Here is a 21,798-nt window from a genome sequence, read left to right on the forward strand (position 1 = left end):
ACGCATACAAACTTGTGGAGTATCTCCCTACATATAGAGTCGGTCTGCAAAAAAATATACATTAGAAAGAAGTAGAAAAATTGATGTTTTAGCATTTTAGCAACACAGTCCTGCAGAACTAATACCTGACTTTCTCAAATCATCAGCGTTTCATCTTGAAAAGCCTGACTCCGTACAACTGTTGTAAGTACCATTGTACTATGAAGCTGTTCTTGTTAATTATGAAAGCATTATTAGCTGATTGTTCAGGTCACGGTTACTCATTTGACATAAGCCACGTCCTATTTCTGAATTATTCCCTAACTGGTATTTGCCAAATGCCACGCACCTTGTTTATAATGGGAAGGGCTTCACGCTATAAAACCCAATTCAATTCCACATTGTAGCAACTATCCACCACAGATCATCCGACAAAAGTTACGAATACACATTTCCTACGTTTATGATGGGGGTGGATTTTTTGGTCTCTGCCTTTAGACAGTAAAAGATCAAATAAAATAACGGCTAGAGAACTAGAGCTGCTTTTCAGTGTTCTTTTCACCACCCTGAAACTTGTGGAACGATTCTCAACTGAACATATATAAATAAGGTTTTAATGGCAAAGCTCTGTCAGACAGTGAGGACAACAGGAATGTTCATGCTCACGTCAGTTTGCTCTTGGTCTCCGTTTCCTTTGGGAAAGGGTATTTCCACTTGGTAATGTGTCCAACCTCCCCAGACATGAACGTCAAGTATCGCAGAGTTTCTATCCCCACGTTAGTGTGCATAACCTTCCGTAATCCTTCACGCTGCCAGATGTAAAAAGCTACCACAGGAGAACCGTAATTTTGAATCCACAGCACGTCCCCAGACTCACTGTCTACGGTCACCACCAGTCCATCTCCGTTAGACGCGAAGTGGGACATTTCTGCAATACACAAACACACAGGACGTTACCTGCACTGCTGAAGATGAGCCATTCTAGCAGCACACGCTAACAGCTCAAGCCCTACGTGGACCCGGGGAGTCCACTACACCTGACACCGCAGAGAACCGCTGCCCAGGCACCAGTTGTCAGAATCGGGTTGATAAAAGTTCAGTTGCAATGCAATAGTTCAGCACTGCAATAGCTTTTTCTGCGTGGGCACCACAGTTTAGGTTTGCTCTCCTGCCGTTTTTCACTGAACTTTGAGAGTCATCTCTTCAAGAGCTCCACCTTCCTAGATTCCTTCTATCTGAAGCTACCTAACAGGCTCTAGCTACAACAGCATGTGAAGGATAAAAACCAGCAGATGCATATCAACTGCACAAAAATCAAGACAGACAGTTCAGCCTATTAATTACAGAAAAAAAAAATCAGAGTACTTTTGCCTGTATGCAAGACCCAGGGCCAATGGCAGGGGCGGGTGGGAAGACAGCAATTAAATCCTTACTGTATTTTATGTCTTCATCAGGCAGAGTAGCTGCATAATCAAAATAGGTGGCATTCCATCGCAGCTCCTTCTTCTTGGTGTCATACATTGTGATCGTGTACTCTGTTGAAAAATACACAGTCTGTGAAGCAAAAAAACCTGTGAGAGTACAGAATCAATCCCCTCAAATCTGAGACACTTCAAACCACCACACACCACTTGCTGCTCTCTGCATTTCACGTTTCCAATGCTCCTGAAAAACGAACCTTTCGCAGCTGTTAAAGCTAATACCTGACCCACTCACAGCGTGATCTACCGGAACGAGCCCCGCTGACAGCTACTGCCCACGCTGCCAGCACTGTGGTTTTACTGCACAGCTGCTGCTGGTGTTCTTTGGTTTACTTACACATCTCCAAACCCCGCATTCTGGAATTCAGCACACCGGGTTCTGCACCTGAACTATCACACTTATTAGTACAGAGGTTAAAGAACAAGTCTGTAACACTTACTCCTTTTTACTAGTCAACTCCTATAGGTGCTGGTCTAATTTTAGCAGTTATTTAGAATACTGCACTGTCATTGCAGTGGATATGCTGTACCTCCACTTTCTTTACACAGTTTTTATAAAAGCTGTACAGTACAGAGAAAGTACAGCTTGGGTTCACAGCTGCCGCTGGCACACACTGTTAAACAGGATGAATGCAAATGTCACTCAGCCAGAAGAATAATGGACCATTACCAGCAATGTCTAAAAAACCAGCATCCTGCTGCTGCCATCAAAAGTTAATATATTACTTTTTGTGTCCAGTCAAAAATCATAATTTACAGAAGTTTTTTCTAAGACATAAACTTGGAAACCTGAACCGATCATGAGGTCATTTGTTGTGAGCCTAAACTTTAAAAACAGTAACAGCACTTTTTTCTTCTGCAGAAAAAAAAAGCATATGACCTGTTCTCCCAAGATAGAGGAGGGATGTTGACGGGCAAAGACTTTCTGCAAATGAGGAAGTCAGGGTTTGCTGTTTCTCCCCAGTCATGAGGTCAACGACGTACCAAATATCCTGCTTTTTACCTGAAATCATAATTAAAGCCACATTACCATTCAGCTGGAAAAACTGCACTTCCATCAAACTTTTCAGTCTTCTTTTTTCTTTAGTGAGACCATGAACTGATCACAAGCAAAGCATTTTTAATAAAACAATTTCTCGCAGTCAGGCTTAGTTTCATCATTCAGCACTACTGGCCAATCCCAAATATTGACAAGAATAACTAAATACAACAGTAAGTACTATTGGCTGAATTATTTCTTCACACTCATAAAACCTAACAGAGTTCTGAGCGTGGAAGATCCTGTCAGCTAGCAGAAGAGGAGCCTGAAGTACTAATGCTGAAGAACAGCAGGTGGAAAAAAAAAACCCAAACTGTGAGGTTTTACACATTTCAGATTGATTAAGGACTGTAATCCTGACATCCCACTCAAGGCTACGTGAGCTACGACCTAACGAGCCTTTGACACTAATGTATATGGGTTCTGTTTAGAAGCTTCAAATAAACATCTTCACTCACTTCACTGGAGAGACACAATGTAGAGAACCAGGAGTAGGTATTGGCCCTTAGGAGATTTAAAAAACAATACTAATTCATCCTGGTCCTTCACAAATCTAACTGTTGTGGTAAGTGATAATTGCTCCTCCTTCTCGCTTCCTCCTCCCAAATCCATCTGCAGTCAGTGAGCCATAAATTTGTTATTATTTGTAGAACAGAAGAACTGACTACATCTCAGATAATGTCTAACTGTGTTGCAACAAGATTTCTAATTTAATTATAATTGTCAGGCAGTCAATGACATTTACAAGCATAAGAAGATTTTAAGCAGAAGTCATATTTTGTTGAGAGAGCATCTCAAGAAACAAAAAAACCCCATACAGGCTATTCACCACTTAGAAAAGCTGTTTTCTCCTTTGGGAAAATTAGTTTGGTTTTAATCTTCCAATTGAATTCTAATATAATTGAAGTAATTGAATTCTATATTAATCAGATTTCTCTGTTGTCAGAAAGGTTCATGAAAAACCACAACTAACATGCAAAATAAAGCATATTTCCATGCAGTCTGTCTGGGAGTCGGTATATTTTGTGTTCACTGAACAGCTTACAGTCCAGAAGAGAGAACATTTGAGCTCACCCATGTACAGGATCCCATCCGAACTGCGACAGGGAGACGCCTGCACCAGCTCTGGGATAGTAAATGGAAGTTTCTTGGAAAAAAACAAACAACCAACAAAAGCTTATTCACATTGGCGTGATAGTCTTCACATTTGCTCACAGAACACAGCGGTCAGAAAACTTCAGAAATCTCAAATGACGGATTTTTATTGTTTGTTCTGTATGACTGCAGTGGGTGAGAACTCAAAACTTCAGGCCAAGGTCCCGCTCTGCAAGCCCAGAGCTGAGAGCAGTCAGGACACCCAGAGTTCACAGCAGGAGAAACGCACACAGAAGAACCGCTCGCTGCGGAGAGCTCTGGAGGCCAACGTTCTGCTTTTACGGTCTACCATCATCACCTACCAACTGTCTGGGCTTCAGCATGTGGTTTAATTGCCTCGCCTATAACGGGGCAGGACCTATAACCCACAGGACCATACACTAACGCTTGTAATAAAGGCCAGACTTCTTAATGCAAGTGAAATTGTTGAGAGGGTGAAGCATAAATCTCCAGATGAAGAGTTTCTGAGACGCTGCCAGGCCTGTATTGCGCTTACAGGACGCGTGATAACCCCTACGAAGTTTTAGGAGTCTTTTGTTGGGATGTATCACAAGAGTAATGGAAAAGCTCCATCAACAATGAAGATCAGGCCTTCGCTAAGTTTACTTAGGGATTTTAAACAGAGATTAAATTACTTTAACTCAAAAAGAGAGAAGATTAACAGAATAAAGGAATAGATTCATATAATTGCTGCTTCCTGGATTCACCCAGGAAGAGAGCCAAGAATCATTTTGCAAGTTATGATCTGGCTGTACTGGGAGGTGGGGGGACTGATGAGTTTATACTAAAATATTTAACAGTATTAATGTTCTTTAGGGAAATCATAGCAGCAGCCAGAGGAAAGAAACCTGTGGGAAGACAAACATTTTAGCTGAGCATCCCCACAAAGTTTAAAAATAGAAGTCAAACGTTAGCCAGTACCTGTAGGTTACATGGCTTGGTGACTGTTCTGAAAAGGTGCAGCATTTTTGTCTGCTTACTGCATCTTCTGAAGACATCCTCTAAGGTGCCAGCACAGAACATCCGCTGATCCTGCCTTCTGGCAGACGGTTTCAGAACATTAAGTATTTGGGTGAAAGTGACCTGTCTGACTTGTACTATTCCGAGTACACCTTCCCCATCAAACCATGCAGAGATCATTCAGTTTTTAGATAACACCATCATCATTAATTTAGCGAGTTACAGAGAAATAGCACAAGTAGGCAAAACATAGGCTGGCTTTTGGCTAGTGTGATCAAGCTTTTCCAAGAAACTGGTGCACTTCCACTGAGCAGGCTGCAAAACCTTACAGTACTATCAAGAAAGCAGGAAGGTCCCCTGGGGACTCACCCCTCGTGTGAGTCTGATTGGGGCACTTTTCTAAAAATTAGCAGAGGACAGAATTTCAAAAAATATACTTACAGTCAAGCCCTCACTATTCTTGCCACCAAGTGTATACAAACTGCCATCATTAGGGTCTGGAAGAAACGCCGGCCTAGGATTTAAGCAGCAATTATAAAATGATAAAAAAGGTACTGTGCTTCTCGGAGAGCGGGAAAGCAACTACGGTCAGTACTGGCTTTACAGAGAGGTTCGTGTGACATTAGGATTTTTACTTTGTATTATACATTTTATTTATTAACCGTGAAAATTTAAAAATGCAGAGACGTTTCAGAACTGATAGAAGATTACTAATACATTTGAAAATTCAAAGATCCAAGCTTGGTAGGCGATCACTTGGGTGAAAGCTTTTAAACAAGACCGGTACATTTTAAAGTGCCACAGAATTAAAAACAAACCAAACAACTGAACAAAAACAGAGCATAAGGCAGGCAAGGAACAATAAAAGAGCTGGCAGAACTAAAAAAGTTTGAAAGGTAAAGGCAACCCCCCACCCAAACTACCAAAAAACCCCAACCAAACCCCAGCATCAGAAACAAACCACAAAAAAGAAAGGATGTTACCACTGACTTCAGAGACATAAAGCCCCAAACCTTCCAGTTAAATGTGAGATTGCTGTGCTGGAAGAACTACTCTGAAGTAAGTGCCTGGGGTTTTCATTTGAAGGTTCTTGTAGTGGTGGTGGCTGGAGTTTGCTACGCTTCACCATTTTTAATCTTTCATTTGAAGAGAGTAAGCACAAACCCCAGAGATCACTCCCGAGCTGTCTCTGTCATCTTCTAAGCTGCTCGGTTAAGACTGTGGCACAGCCGGCACACTTGACTGCTGAACTTGAGCAAGGGCTAGAGACAACAGTCTGCAGACAGGGTGTTTATTCACAGCACTACGAATAAGAGAATTCTGTGTGGCCAGTTACACCCTTTCTGTATCTGTTCTCTAATCCACCCCAGACTGGCTTATGCAGTTGCATACTCTTCCAGAACACACATCAGTTTTGTTCAAATTAAACCAAATTTCAGGATGTCGGTGAAAGTCAAACACGCAGTAAATGCAATGAAGGAAACAGACTTACTCTTCCACATGTATCGGCACCTGGAGTACAGGATCTGCATGAAGAGGAAAAGAAAATCCATAATACTGGCAATTCAATTCCTTGAACTCACCAGACAGAGGATTAAGTCAGGCCTGTAACAACTCACTCCTTTTCAAAAGGCTGATGCATGGAGTTTGACAGGGGCCACCCCAGCAGCCTCAACGATCTCCTGTTTAGTTGTGAAACTAGAGAAGCATAAAGCACCTGAGAAATTTGAAACCTTCTGAAGATCTTTGCTCAGTTTCATCCACACTTCTCCCCAGCTACCCCTGGAAGGAGGCTGGGAGAAGGCACAGTACTGTATCGGATCTTGAGTTTTCTCCCTATTTCTCACTTGGACAGAGCATATCGAGTCTCTTAGAAATGCCTGTGTAGATGTCAATAAAAAGTCTTGTTTCCAACACATGTGTGTGATCCCTGGGCATACATGCTGATATTTTTTAATCCGTATTTTATGAACTTTTGCTACTTTGTGCCTCAGGAACCTTGTGTACCAGGCAGATAAGCATGTGCTTTCTAGTCAACTCCACATTTAAGACACAGCGAAAGCCCAGTGCTACATCTGCTGAAATGAGCAGGAAGATTGCCAATGACTTCAGAGCGAGACTGACCGAAGTTAGAAAAAAAAATTAGTTCCACTTCCTACTTCAAGATAAAACCTCTGTGATCAGCATGTCACAGAAAACAGAAGCAAACAGATATCAAGTTTATATACTCAGTGTATCTGTAAGTCTAGGTGAAATGAACTAAAAGAGGAAAGAGACATTAAAGAGCACAGGTTGGAGTTTTTATAATCATAAATGCTTCATGGGAAGGGAAACTCCCGCAGTTTGTGAAAGAAACAGCATCATAAATCAGCAAAAAATGGCACTTGCCTCAGCTGAAGGAAGATGCCATGCAAATGCTACAAGGATTGCTAAAGGCAAAAGTCAAATAAACTTCACAAGTCTCTTGATGAACTGATTACAGTCTGTCTCACTTGGTAACAAATAAACTGTCACCTCTGGTGATGGTAACTATTGCTAGACAACAGCCATCTTCACCCACAGTGCCTGAGAACTTTGTGCTGCCTCCAAATGCCTCCTCCTCAAATGATCGTTAGTGATAACAAAGCCACACAACTTGTTTTTGAAGCAATAACTGACTGTGTACACATTATTTAAGTCTAGTGATGCAGATTTTCTTTAAAATCACTTTCTAGTCAGCCTAGGCAAAGCATAAGAAAAGAGTTTCTTATCCAGATCACCTTCAGAAACTTTTAAATTTAATTTTAATAAAGGGACTGCTTATTCTCTGAATTAAATGCAGGTGAGAAGTCGTTATATGAAATTACAGTGTAAAACTAGTCCTGTCTGAATCAAGTTCCAAATTTGCAGTGAAGCAAAATGAGTGATGGAGTAGTTTATTTTCTGAAGTGAAAGGAATTCTCCTTTCACTACTACCACCATCCACCTGGAAAGACAGGCTGTGGAGAGCCATTTCTCTACATATTTAGCTACCTGGCTACTGCGAATTTTCTCACTTTCTTAGCCCTCTCATGATCTTGAACTAAGCTTGTAGCTCTGCAAAGATATTTTGCAATGAACTCTTCGCATTCACTTTCATGTGGTTTGGGACATATTCCAACTTTATTTCAAAGTTTGTTTTGAAATAAGAACTCACTCTGAGATAAAAAGAGAATCTGGAGTTTAATTTATTTTTGTCAGGTCTCACAATAGTTTTCATAAGCTTGAATACAGACTAGTGAACGAATGACTTGTCTGGTAACTGAAGTCACCTTTTACTCCACAACGGGTTAAACTGGAAAAGTTCTTGGAGAGGCAGAGAACTGAAGCCTTATCTTCTCTCAGCACTCAAGTGTTAACACGCTGAGACTGGAATCACGTAATCCTGCTCTCAATATTTCCCTGAGCTGCAGTTCCCTGTAACTAGATAAGGCAATCTAAGAGGCCAAATCTGTTCCAATATCAACAACCGCGACAATAACCACTGAGCGAAGCAGGAAGTATTCTGTATTGGAACAAAAACCTTACAGAGAGAAAGTTATAAAAATACATCTGCCTCTCCCTTAAGCTTCCATTCCCTGCAGCAGAGGAAAAGCCAACAGCTTGCCATGTCCTAATAAAGCTTTTTTGGACGGGGAATCTTACCAACTTTGCACTTTCTACATGAAGAAAACAAAGACGTCAAAACAACTATGGAGTCTGGTGGGAGGTGAGTCAGGAAGCAGGACACCACCCTGTACATCTCTCCAGCGCTGGAGAGAAGATCGAGTTTTCTACAGATACTTCCATGGGATTCCCATTTGTTCTTCCTGCAGCCTCCACTGAGGCAGAATATGTTAAGGATTCCCACCTTCAAGTCCCACACTCCAGCTTTAGCTTTCTGATCTGGAAAAAAACACTTGTGTGTAAATAAGACGTGCACACACTGTCAGTAAAATTATTGCCACTGATACTCTTCACTAAATTAATTCAGCAAAGTGTATTAATACCCACAACCACAGGGAGCTCAAGGGCATCAGTACGATAGAAATGCTGTTAAAAAGATTGCTGATACCTCTCCTTGTCATTGTGGGACTTTTGCAGCAGGAGCTGCAAAGCGTTCATTTTCGTAAGTTAATAAAAAGATTTCTAAAATAACTCTGCCCAGAAAAAAAGAATTAAAAGGACATCGATCCTAAATTGTAAAGATTTATTCTAGAACTCTTAAGAGTTTATTCACAAGCAGAGCAGTTATTAAAGACCTGTTAACATAATGACTGTTCAGTAATTTACTAAATTATTTGGCTCAGTGATGCTGAAATAAACATTTTGACCTGGCAGCAGGCAGGAGTCCCAATACAGTTTTGGCTGCATCATGGCCAAAATACATTTGTGCCTGTATAATTTGCTTGTGAGTGGGCAGAAGTATGTTTCAGATTATTCTGAAATAATTCTAACCCATATTTTGCATACATGTATGGAAAAAACCATATACACAATATTTGAAACTATAACCACAATGCTAAATATAACGCATTTGACTTTTCTTCACATTTCACAAACACATGCTGAGATAAAATTTGCCCCTTGACCAAAACCCAAGTCTTTTTTAATGCACGAGGGAGAGTTGCGTATTTTCATCACTCTAATATGCCCTTAGGCAGAACCAATGACTGAAAAGGAGAAGTGGGAGATTCTGAAATAGCAAATGAGAAAGTCTCTGCCCCACTGGAATGAGCTGGAAAAAACGGTTTCCTGATCTGAGGCCCAACCATAAGGTTTGGGCTAACGGGTCAATTTAAAATCATCCTTGCCTGCTGTTGCAATTACAGCAAATGAGGCTAGAGGTACTAACGAACTGTCCTCCAGCACTCGCTGGAAAGACAATCTACAACTGTTTTGTTTTGGCAATCCTTACTAATTTACAGCTATGCACGAAGATATTTCTTCTTGCCTGGGAATAACCACGCTTACTAGAGCAGGACCTACTGATCTCAGATTTCCCCTTCAAAATCTCACACAGCATACCATCAAGAGGTACACTCTGTACCATCACTGATGGCCATAGATTTTGAGTAAGGTACCAGAAATCAAAACCTTTCAAATCAACTGTGGGCCATCGGTTTTGATTGCTACAGAGAACTGAAGATCCTAACAAAATTACTGCTGACTCTACATATGTATATAACATGTTCATCTGGCAAATTACTTTGAATTAGTTCTATGGGGAAAAGCTTTTAAGGAGGTGGTGAACGGAAAGAGATTGCTTCAAACAGTACAGAAGGACACACAGAGAGACTGTCAGAAGAACAGAGAAATACTCTGTCCAAGAGCACAGTTTGAAACACTACATTCTTAACATCTCAAAGCTCAACAGTCTGACCCTTAACCTAAGCTCTTGAGTTAACAAAGACGTACAGGATAATTTTTACAAAGATGTGAATGAGGGAACAGGACAGTTTAAAATCACATTCTTAAAGCTCACACTGAAATCAGAATGGTGAACGCAAAGCCTCACAGGAAGGAGAAAGGCATTCTCTGGATTCTGCCTTGCCCACAGGATTCTTGTCACCATTATCACTGTCTACCCACCTGCAGGTAAACACAAGCCTGAAGTGCTGCACCCCTGCTCCTTTCAGAGAGTTCTGTAGCAAATGACAAGTTTCATTTCCAGCAATTTTGGGGAAGAGACTTCATCTAGCAATCTTACTGTGGATGCTCACTAAATATCTTGGTAGTGGCAAGTGCAGAAAACATGAGAGCCTGCCCCAGCATCACTTAGAACTGACAGCTCCCTTTACTGATCAGAGAGAGCACAAAGAGCCTTATTTATTCTCTCATCTTAAATATGCACCACACCCTTCTGATACCCTATCAAACGACTGCCTGTCAATACACTGTGTCTTCTGTGGGGCCACAGCAGGAGCAAAAGTGCCTCTTGGAAATGTGGGGGCAAGAGGAGTCTGGGTTCTTCCCATAAACTTTCCAACCATATTCCAGCTTTCCAAGGCCCAGGGAACGAGCAGCATCAGTTACATGGCCACTGAAAGATCGTGAGAGCTGTCAGATAGAATGACCCATCTAAGTCAACAGCAAATGAAGGTAGGAATCACCCTCAACAAGTAAGTCCGCCATGTCATGACGTATCACTGCTGGGAACACAGCTTTATTTCTGAACTACTGGAAAGTCCTATTACTACATGACCCATTTTTTGCCCGCTTTATGGGGAGCACAAGTATTCAGACTGCCTTTCTTGGCAGCACTACATGAAGGCAGGAAACCCAAACACACTGTGGTGATAACCACTGGCTGATTTACTCTGCATACCTATGATAAGCTTCAGCGCTACACTGCAACAAACCACACAGGGCTAGATTCTCATGTTTGCTTAAGTACTGCCCGATAATGAACGCTGCCTTGTTTTCTTCCCCAATGAAAATAAAGCATGTATGAATTGCCGTTTGTTAAATACCTTGCTGTTTAAGTGCAGTACTAAAACGTTCCCTTCCTGATGAATGCCGCTGCAGCACTTCAGGTGACCTCCATTTCTCAAAGCACGTGAACTACAACACAAGGTTCATTGTCTGATAATCGGGGTGAAATAGCACCTGCAAGAACACCGCTTGCGATGCATGGAACTTTCCCCTGGGTAATCCTCTAGAACAACACAAGCATATTGTTGACAGAGAGAGTGCATCCAACAGCTGCATTTAAACACTAATACTGAATTCTGCACTATTGCATCTCTCCAGGGATTCAGCACAGCAACATGATAAGGACTGTCACAGGCTATTAGTTTCCAACACTACCGTATCTTTGTTGGGCTTCCCTCCCACAGGGTGACCACCAACAAATACAGGATTGCAAAAATAAATAAAACTCCTCCAACTACAAAATAATTTGCCGATTTATATGTACAGGCCCTTGTTCCAAGTACACTTAACTAAGTAAACTCATGGAGTATCTTGTAACAATGATAACTACCACTGATGATGGTTTTTCTCACTGACCGTTGTTTGGTGTTGTATTACACAGAAATAAACTAATGGGCAATAAGTGTGTTGCAAAAAGCCAGTGAACATACCTCATGTACATAAGCTACAGAATAACACACTGTTAGCAACAGAGAGAAGAAAAAAAAAAAAAGTCCTATAAAACTAGATTATCCAGTCTGGCAGTTCTACTGTACCAACAATAGTTTCGCAATTTTTTTTTTTAAAACAAGGAAAGTTCCTTGAGCAATACACTCTGACCAAGATCCTTTTCATTACCAAAGCCCGTTCATTTCTTTCTCAAAAAACCTCTTGCCACTTATTAAGTCTGGCTGCAAACAAATGCCAGTTATGACATCCTTCTAGACAGGACTATGTAGTGTACGTCAGTTGAACGACAAGCAAAAGCCAGTAAGCTTCTCTTAACACCACAGAAGTCTGTAGCAACACTGAAGGAGGAGGCCAATAACTTTTTTTATTCAAGCTGTTCAGGAAAAGGAGAGGTCTAAACTTAAACAGAGGACAGGGAAGAAAACATAATCCTACCTATTAACCAGATCCTTCAAGAAAATACTTGCTCACCCCTTTTTACTCCAAGAGGAGCTGTATACAAAAGCATTCTTTGCTTATTTATTAAGTTAATTTTTGTCTGGTAGATTGGCATTCAAATATGAACGGCTTCACAAATAAGAATTACTGGCTTGTACTGCAGAGATCAGATACGCACAATCCATTTCCTACCATTTCAGCTTACCTACTAAACTGACATCAGGTTTAAAAATAGAGGACAGTATGATGCAATCACTGTGACTCCTTTCCATCCGACCTGCTTTCTAATTCATTTCCAGAAGTGAAGAGAAAGCACTGCTATTAATTCTACCATATGTAACCAGAGTCCCACAAAAAACAAATTTGTATTAAATACTCAATTTTTCATTAAGACAGAAAGAGGTCAGTAATTAAAATTACAAAATCACTTGCAGTCACTGAGCAACGTTAAATTTCTTTACACAAGTGTAGTTCTTTTATTTAAAAAACTCTGCTGTTCCTAAACATCTATCATAAAAAAAGACTCGAGATGTGCATGATATCCACTGCACCAGTGAACACAGGGTATTCCAGAGATCGAATCCTGCAAACCTTCTGCCACCAGTTCCACCAGCTGACACACTAATTTGACATCTACTCTCTGCTACGCTCGCTCGTATGGCTCTCATTCCCATAAACCATGATACCTACCGATTATAACACTACAGCCATAACCTGAAGAAGATGTGCAAGTGAAAATGTGAAGATGAACATGACTCCAAAAATGTTGTGGCTTAATTCTGGAGCCAGAGCAAAATTAAGAAACAAAAGAAAGTATTCACCAGGCTCTACGACAGTTTGAATCATCAGTTGATTAGACTGTTGCTGCTGTTACTGAGTAGAGGGCATCAGGACACCTCCTGCTCACCTTCTTTTAAAGTCCACTTGATAGCTCCCGTCCTCTTGCTGACAGCATGAAAACTTCCGTCAAGGGTTGAAACAAACAACAGTGTTTCTGGCACAGTTACTGAGCTGGTGTTCTAGAAAAGAAAAAACCCATACACTGAATTTAATTATTCACTACAGAGTTTACTCGTCACTGTCATACAGTGCTTTGTCTAGAACATCACTTCTTTTTAGTCACACAGACTGGACAACTTCCATGTTCCTTTGAATTCAGAAGGTTTGGTTTTGCTTTAACTGAACCTCCATTTTTAATTTAATACCAAAATCTTCTTGTATCAGAGTTAGGAAAAAAAGAAGATAGGGCTGATCTAGGGAAGAAATGATGCAAAGACTATGCTCAAAGTTAGCTAGAAAAAAGAAATTTAAAGCAGCTCAGAGAACCTAAGCTTTAATGTCAAAACCATGCTGCTACCAACTAAATAGAACATACTTTTGCCAAGGCTGAGTCCCCTAGAGATGAAAAGATGTTGGTTGGGTAGAACATGGACAAATAAAACTCAAAGGTGATCAGTACTCTACGGGGCTGTGACTGGAGCTGCAAGCACATAGGCTGAGCTCTGAGCAAGGGCAAAATACTTAGGATAGATGCAGCTTAAAGACTGGAGGAGAACCATACAGTTAAGCCTCTTAATTGTCTTTTTATACCTCATGTCTCCCAATACTGTATTTCTGCAGTAGATAGCAAGTAACACTGCTGAAGAAAGTCCATGGGTACTAAGACATCCACAGACATCTCCTACAAAGCAGCTGCAGGATTCAAACCTCTCATCCTTCCGCCACCAGGAACACGTCGCTGTGTATTTACACACATGGGTACAGAGCTGTTTGGTGCCTGCTGTCACTCCTATAGCACGAGCACCTTTTGAGCCTGGCTATTGCAGAGCATGAGTTCTCTTGAAAGGGCATCACACAAACCTCGAGGTCTCAGACCTATGGATTTATCGCAAGAACAGCGAGGCTAAGTCCAAGGCACTTTATCGCACAAAGCAGAAGAAATATAATTAATTTCATGCCTACTCTTCTCTTTCTGCCTAAAAATAATTCCATACACCCCAAGACTGACCTATTTCCATTTACCAAGTCTCAAGTTATTGCTCAAGGAATCTGTCGTTTGTAGCATCTGCGTCGCTCATCTGTGTGCCACCTGCCACGATTAGGAAGTTTCATGGTTATATTTAATTCTTAACCTACCACAGTTCATGAAATGAAAGTCCACGCATTTTACACACTTAATGTCTTCAATGACTCAAATTGTGGAAAACAATTTTCAGTCATGCTAGAAATTACTGCAAAGCAAAAGATGCACTGCCAAATTACAACGCATGGATATAGGAGTAACTTTCTTTGAAAAACTATGAATTTTTAGTGTAACTTGACTAAAGCCTTAGACTTTCAAGCAAAGCATAAAGCTACAATGATAATACAATAAAGTAAAAACTCGCCAACATTCAGGTTGCACCTAAAAATATTATATATGCTTCTTTCCGGTCGTAACAAAAAGGGATGGAGCTCTTGTAAAACACACAGTGCAGAAAAAATGAAAGTAAAAGCCAAGAACACACAAACCATCCATGAGAAGTAACTGCTGGAAATCCAGAAAAAAAGATGATGCATCTTAATACATAAATATAATTTTCATTATCTGACCTTGTTAAATTATGGGGGCTGCACAGACATCTACACTGAAATAAAACATTTACAGCTGCATCTGGAATCAAACGTCGCAATGTTTGTTCAAGCAGCGACATGGAGTAACAGTTCCCCTCATGCTGGCCTGTAACATATGCAGCATGAGATGATACTAATCAGAGGTAAACTTAGAGTAACTTTCTAGCCTAATGACCTGATTCGTATGTAAGAGCAAAGAGGTATGAGAGAGGTAGAGCTATGAGAGCTCATTCTTTTGTATTATTACTTTTGTTAAAGGAAACTAATGTAGCCACTGTATCAAAAGAATTCATGAAAATTTTGCCCTTTAGGATAGAATAGTTGATTTATAATTATCTAGTCCAGTCTTCCTGTCTTCCTTCAATAAGCTTTTAACAGGCCAGATCCACTGATTCTGGACCAGAAGGGGAAGGCACAACCCACACTCCATTACCACATCCATTTGGGGCTGAAAACCATCTAAGTGCGAGGCCCAAGCAGCCTTCCCAAGCAGATGTACTTTTTAAATCCATTCTTGCCTAGCTGCCTGCATAAAACTACCCTTCAACAAAAACATGACGAAGGGAAGCTTGGGGTTGCATTCCAGATATCAACACTATTTGTTGATGATCCGTAGAGTTAACATTCTCATTTATAACATTTGAATATCTATTTGCTGTGGCATCAAGGTTATAGAAACTACAGAATTAAACATGAGCTCTGCAACTCCCATCAAAGTACCAGTAACCAGTACTGCCTTCCAGATAACTGACATTTGAGAGGGCTGCTACTACCTGGGACCAAGGAGAAAGTACTAACATGCAGAGAGTTCCTCTGGACATTGTGCAGTCACAGTACGAGACCTTTCCGTACATCTACCCTCCAGATCACTCACAGCTGAACCACAAAGAAAGAAAAACAAAGCTGAAGAGCTATTCACACAAGTTTCTGCTGAAAACCAGATGAACACCTGAATGCTCAGATATGACTAAGATCATGAAATTACAGTCGCTTTTTTTAAGCCCTTCAGTGTAGTATCTTGACGTGTGGGGGCAAAAGTGACACTCCCATCTACCACGGTGCCTACCACCACCCTGCAACTAACGGGGAGAGATGAACTCCACATGGGATGCATTCGCAAGCACCAAGGGAACAGAAGGGAAAGCCCCTCTTCAGAGGGCCCTGGGCACACTGCTGCTGGCTGCCCAGGGACTCCCACTGGGCACAGAGATTTCGCTGACACAAGGATCCTGCCACAGGCATGGATCTTTTCCCTTCAAAATACAGTGGGCGATGTCGCTGCTCCTGCAAAGCTCACGCTGGCTTTGTCTTAATAGCACTTCTTTCTAGTGCTCTCCTTCACCTCCCCCTTAAGTCTGCGCTTAAGTTTTACCATTTTTGAAGGGCTTTCTTATATTCAGCCATCAAAGTTGCATTGATGTGGTCAATGCAACCCTGCGCGTCAAAGACACCATCTTCTTTGGGTGAAAAACCGAACATTGAGCAAATTTCATCAGCATTCCTTTATGTCTAAAAGTTGTATCTGCATACAGTTAAAATAGATAAAATACAATATATTAGAAGTCTCCTATTCATTCCTACTTTTCAAAGCATACAATATCATGCAGTTGAGATTAACCAGCTGAGTAAATACACTGACACTGCTTACAACCTAAATTTAAAAAAAAAAACCAAACCAAAACAGATGAGTCCGCAGACTTGGCAATGCAATTTTGTTAAACTACTTTGACCAATATCTACAGCAGTCACTTAGAGAAAAGGCTAAGGAGTTAGTATAATAGTATGGAAACAAGGTTTTATTCTTTGAAATTCCCTAAAAAAGTAGATTTAAAAATGAACAGATTATTTAAAGAATTGTCTTTAACCCACTCAGAAATAAAAACTCCACTTTCTCTCTCTTCTATTAATGAGTTCTACCAGTGACTAGAGGCTGCAGTATCAAGGTTGCAAATACTCAATGGACTTTGTTTTGAACACAAAGCTTTATAAATAAGTGATTAATCAATTAATGAAAGCCTGGAATTAGCACTGTTATGAAAAACTACGAAAATTATATGTATGTACAAGCCAAACTTGTTTTCATTTTTGCGTGGACTACGTAAAAGCATTCTCCTCCACAAAAACCATGACAACCTCAGTCCCGAGGCAGACTCTATAAATTCCAACATATACCGACACCCCGCAGGGTGGGGTCCCGACTGTTGTGATGCAATACAAATTCTTGAAATAGATTTTCATTTCATACTGCAATTTTATTTCTGAGGAGATATAACAATTGAATACAAGAAAAATAGATCAGGACATGAAACAGCTCAGCAACAAGAACTTAACTTAGTGAACAGAGAAAATGAGACAGAAGGAAAACCTGGTTTAGGTCTTCCTTTATTTTATCTGAAACTATAATAATGTCTATTTTAACAAAGATCCTCTTTGGAATTCAGTGAGAGTTTCTACTGCCTTGATAGTCTGTACTTACAATAATCTTCCACATCAACAGGGATGTTTAGTGAAGGATTTACAATATTTTTGAATTACTTGGGGATTACTTCAGAATTAATTTTTAATTTAATTCAAAACACAAATTTTCAAGCTGCCACCGAGTTCAACTTTGACAAATGCTCTGAAGTGCCGACTGCTAATAATCCGTAACACCCTAAAATCTGGGAGTAAATAGAAAATAGCATTTTTAAGCTGGAATAGAAATATACTATCTAATAGAATTAGCATTCGATAAGTAGAAATAGAAATGCACTTTATAAGCACTAGTTAACCTTCAATAAGAATCAGTCCAGATCTACCACATCTTTAGATAAAATATCTGAGAAATCAAAGCAACAAAACAACTCAAAACAATTCTGAAGGACCCACAGAGTGAAATGAAGGTCAGCAAGAGCTGCAGAACAAGTTCTGGAGTGTTTGTGTAAGTCTGTGGCACAGCTCAGTGTCAAAGACGATGTTATCTACATTCACTGCCACATTTAAAATTTTCTTAAGGGTTAGCAAAGCAATACCCTATTTTGTTTAACTGGGTTAGAAGAAAACAGACCCCCAGAGGAATAATTTATTCCATTAATTTATCTGCTTAAAACCAGTACTTTGAAACACAGGTCGCTGACTAGGCACTAATTCCACTGAAGCCAGAGGAAACAGCAGACAGAAAGAAAACCAGGCTACGCAGTTCCTTGAGGTTATCATTCGGTAACCGAGAAACACATTTCGCTGTGGCAGTGATACCACAAGAGATTCTTCAAGTACAAATAAAGAACAGGAAAACACTTCATAGCGACACTGAATGTGTGACAGGGTGTTACTGATTCTGAGAAGTGTTACTGATTTCATAGAAATTTAAGTGCTTCCTAGTAAGCAAATCACAGGGCCATACGTTATAAGGTAGGAATTTTCTCTTTTCTGAGTCTTAAGTCATACATACGTACCAAATGTAATTTGAAAGGTCTGGTGGATGATAAAAAATGGAGGGTTTGCTATCTGTAACTTAAATCCTCATAATTTCTTTGGTAAGCCTGGCTTACAAAAAACAAAATCAAAAAACAAAATAAAAAAAACAAAATAAAAAACCCACAAAAACAAAAAACAAAAACAAAAAACACACTAAAATTACAAAACATATAATCACTGAAACAAAAAAAAAAATCTGTATTTCTCACACCATAATTAGCTTAATGTACATCAGGCTGTACATTTGCATTTTACTAAAAAACTATTAAAAATTACTTCAGCATTAACAGCACCACTTTCCTCACAATAAGACCTACACCATAATTAATGATACTGGAACCACGATCAGTAAACCAGTAAGGATGCAAAGCAAAATATTTTTAGACATCAGTGCACACTGCAGGCACTTGGCATATTCGTGCCAGAGAGGCCATGGTTCATCGCCCCGGTTTTGACAGCTATCCTCTAATTACACTGCCAGGCTAGAGGCGAAAACTCACCGTGAATGATAAAACCACGCCATGAAGAAACTCTTTGTAAAATTCAGTGAACTGCTGGGGGGGAGTTCTTCGGTATAGTACAGTTAAGATATGAAAGACAGCTGCCAAAATAAACTGCACCATCTTTAGAAAATGAAATCTAATCTACAGATCTTTTAATATTAAACTCATTTCCAACCTGTCTTTGTTTGCTGTTGGTCATCAACGCTGTAACCCTGTTCAGCGACTTTTCATTCACAAGCCCATTTGTACTGCAACAGGAAAGAACGAAAACTGCAGGAGGTCCACTCCAGCTGTCCTCTGATGTCTGGAGTGGGGCTCTACACCATAAACTCCCAGCTGAGTTTTCAGACTTGATTCTCTCTGTAAAACCAAACTTATCCCAACATTCACAAGAACTCCAGCAAACAAAGTGAGTAGAAGGGCAGAATTATAAACACATGAACTTACACTCCAGGACGCTGTCTGTGCAAGGCAAGCTGGCATTCCCATCCCCAAAACAACTCTAAACCATAATATACTATTTTTCTGGCGACCAAAAAGATCTGCAAGTCAAATAAAGCACATAAACGATAGTTAACATAGTGGTTGCAGATGTCCTCTTTAAAACCTCCTGCCACCTCACAGGTTTCCATGCCTGTCCGTGACTGTCCAAACACCTCGTGCGGAGATACAGAACACACCAGAAGACATCTGGCGAAGGCAGGGGCTTTCCCAGCCGTCCCAGGTGCAGCCCGCCTGCGCTGCCTGCACCTAGCAGAGCACTCAGACTAGTACCCTAGGCTGCAGGAGGGGACAGACCCACTTCCCAGAGACCAGTTTAATCCCACAGAAGTTGTTAAGTTTGAGCTGCACTGTCTCCACGTTGAAAGAGAAACAGGTACAGTATGGAACAACCGTGGCTCACAAAACCAAGGGGTTTTTCAAACTAGAGAGGGCTGTAAATCTTTATTGTATAATATTTATGGTGACTGCTGATTTACTGACAGCTCGTTGCATTTCTCATTGCTGCATATGAGATGTTACCCTTTTATAATGTGTTCCCAGACACTGCTAGTGCAATTCCAAGAGCTATACACAGTGTCACCTAAATAACAAGACAGCACTTCATCTGTCAGATCTGTCAGACAGGAAAAGAAGCACTTGTATGCAGATAAAATATAAACTGTAGGAAAACAATATTAAAGTTGGGATATAAAGTAACAAAGATTAGATTTATCAGACAAAGAAAATACAGAGCAGCAGATCATCCCCAGTACTCTAAAAAGAAATCTACAGAAAAAACAATCTGCCAGATCTTTAGGCTATCTCATGTTTTTCACGTTACCTCAACACCAAGAGTTGTGTGCCAGACTTCTTCATGAGCATTTACCACTCAGGTGACACCAATAGTGCTCAATAAGCCTTCCCAGCTAAACGGGTTAATCACAGGTGAGATGACTGGGACTAATTTGACAGACATTAAAACTAATTGTGAAAAGGGACTTGGGTACGGAATAGATTTCAACTTGTAAATCACAGTGAGGCTACAGCTGCAGAGCAAAAAGGGGGCAAGAGCCAAGAGAAGAGACAGAGGTGTGGAGAACCCAGGATCGCATACAGATCTGAGATAAGATGCCAGGGCAGGGAGACCAGGGGGAGAGAGAATCTGGAGAAAAAAGGGGCTGAATTCTACCGGGGCCCGAGTTTAGGGTTTTGTCACTATGCAAGTAAACTTAAACAAAATTTAGTAATAAGCTGTTGATTAGAAGAGTATTTTTGGTATTTAAAAAGTATTTTAAAATAAAAAATAATTTAAAATACTTCTTGTATTCTTACTGAGTACTGTTTTTAAAAGTTAATGAGTTGCAAATCAGTGTTTTCCTTGCAAAATCTGATCCCCAAACCTGTCAGGACACTGAAGAAATCTCACCCCAACCTTATAGTCCAGACTAAGACATTAGCACTCTACAACAGAGACTTTAAATTTCTGTCAACAGCCTGCAATTTCATTTTTTCCAGTTTCCTAATGAAGTAACAAAAGTAACGCCACTAGGTATGGTACACAGCTTCACTACTAAATGTGTTTACTTTGAAAGGAGGGGAGTGGAGCTATTCTATCCCAGGCAGAAAACAAAGCCCTCGGATTTGCTCAACCTGAACTATAACCCCATATATTACACCAGCGTTTTCAGGTAACAATGAACAATCCATCAACAAACATCACCTAAAACCTTCCTCTGCTACACTTGAGTATAATGGAAACAGTAAATGCCAGTTGGCCTTTTCACTGCCTTCTGATCCCAAGAATTGACAAAGAAGAGCAGCGTTCAGAACTGAATTTCTGAAGACTTAGTTTTCCACCTCAGTACGCGCACAGGAGACAGCCGGCCAGCACCCATTTCAAAGTACACTGTTTAAAATTATTACCTCCATACAAATAAGCTGCTCAGCATTCCATCTGCTTTGCACCAGTTTCACTGTTCCCCGTGTTTTATTGCTTCACACAGAACCTTTAAACCAACCTGGTCATTTCTTAAGTAGGGCAGTGACTTGTGCACTTTGTCTTTCAACTGTGAATTTACTGTAGTCCCAACCACACGTACACTTAGTGCACCTTGTGGTCTTTGCTCTGAAAACAGAATGATCAAAATGCTGTAAGATGGTATACTGAGCCCGTAGCTACTCAACTGTATTTTGATATCAAAAGATATACAATGTGGGGGGGTTTCTCAAAGAAAACAAATCCCCCACTTACGAGGTTATGAAGGGACAGACGAAAGATCTTACTTCATGTCTCGACAGTTCCTCTATCCACCTACATAGTTTTAGCTTCCAAAAGTTTCTTTGTCCTACTTTTGTCAAGTGCTTTGTGGGAAATTAACTGTATTTTTATATTTCAAGGATTATTATACAGGCTACATGTTCAGGTATGGTGATAAGCGCAACAAGGCAGGGCACAGAAGCAGATACGCAGCTGTCAAGCCGGATGAGGCCGGTACACTGCAGCCCCTCACCCCTGCCCACAGCAAAAACGCGGCCTCGGCTTTGCAAACCACCAATGCTGCGGACACCCGCGGCAAAGCCCCAGCAGGAG

General features: G+C 40.5%; 1 protein-coding gene across 1 annotated transcript in view; it reads right to left on the reverse strand.

Annotated features, from left to right (window-relative positions):
* The window catches only part of ERN1 (endoplasmic reticulum to nucleus signaling 1), a 26,889-nt gene extending 7,834 nt beyond the window's left edge, over positions 1-19,055 (reverse strand). Inside the window, exons 1-9 of the mRNA XM_010144592.1 lie at positions 19,047-19,055; positions 13,061-13,172; positions 6,107-6,140; positions 5,056-5,128; positions 3,574-3,646; positions 2,341-2,463; positions 1,413-1,514; positions 646-907; positions 9-44 (exon numbers count right to left, since the gene is read on the reverse strand). Coding sequence (XP_010142894.1) covers positions 9-44; positions 646-907; positions 1,413-1,514; positions 2,341-2,463; positions 3,574-3,577 — 527 coding nt within the window. The 5' untranslated portion in view covers positions 3,578-3,646; positions 5,056-5,128; positions 6,107-6,140; positions 13,061-13,172; positions 19,047-19,055. The remainder of the gene's footprint in view (positions 1-8; positions 45-645; positions 908-1,412; positions 1,515-2,340; positions 2,464-3,573; positions 3,647-5,055; positions 5,129-6,106; positions 6,141-13,060; positions 13,173-19,046) is intronic.
* Between the last annotated feature and the right edge of the window lie 2,743 nt (positions 19,056-21,798).

This window comes from Buceros rhinoceros, unplaced genomic scaffold, assembly GCF_000710305.1.
Source record: "Buceros rhinoceros silvestris isolate BGI_N320 unplaced genomic scaffold, ASM71030v1 scaffold18031, whole genome shotgun sequence".
NCBI lineage: Eukaryota > Metazoa > Chordata > Aves > Bucerotiformes > Bucerotidae > Buceros > Buceros rhinoceros.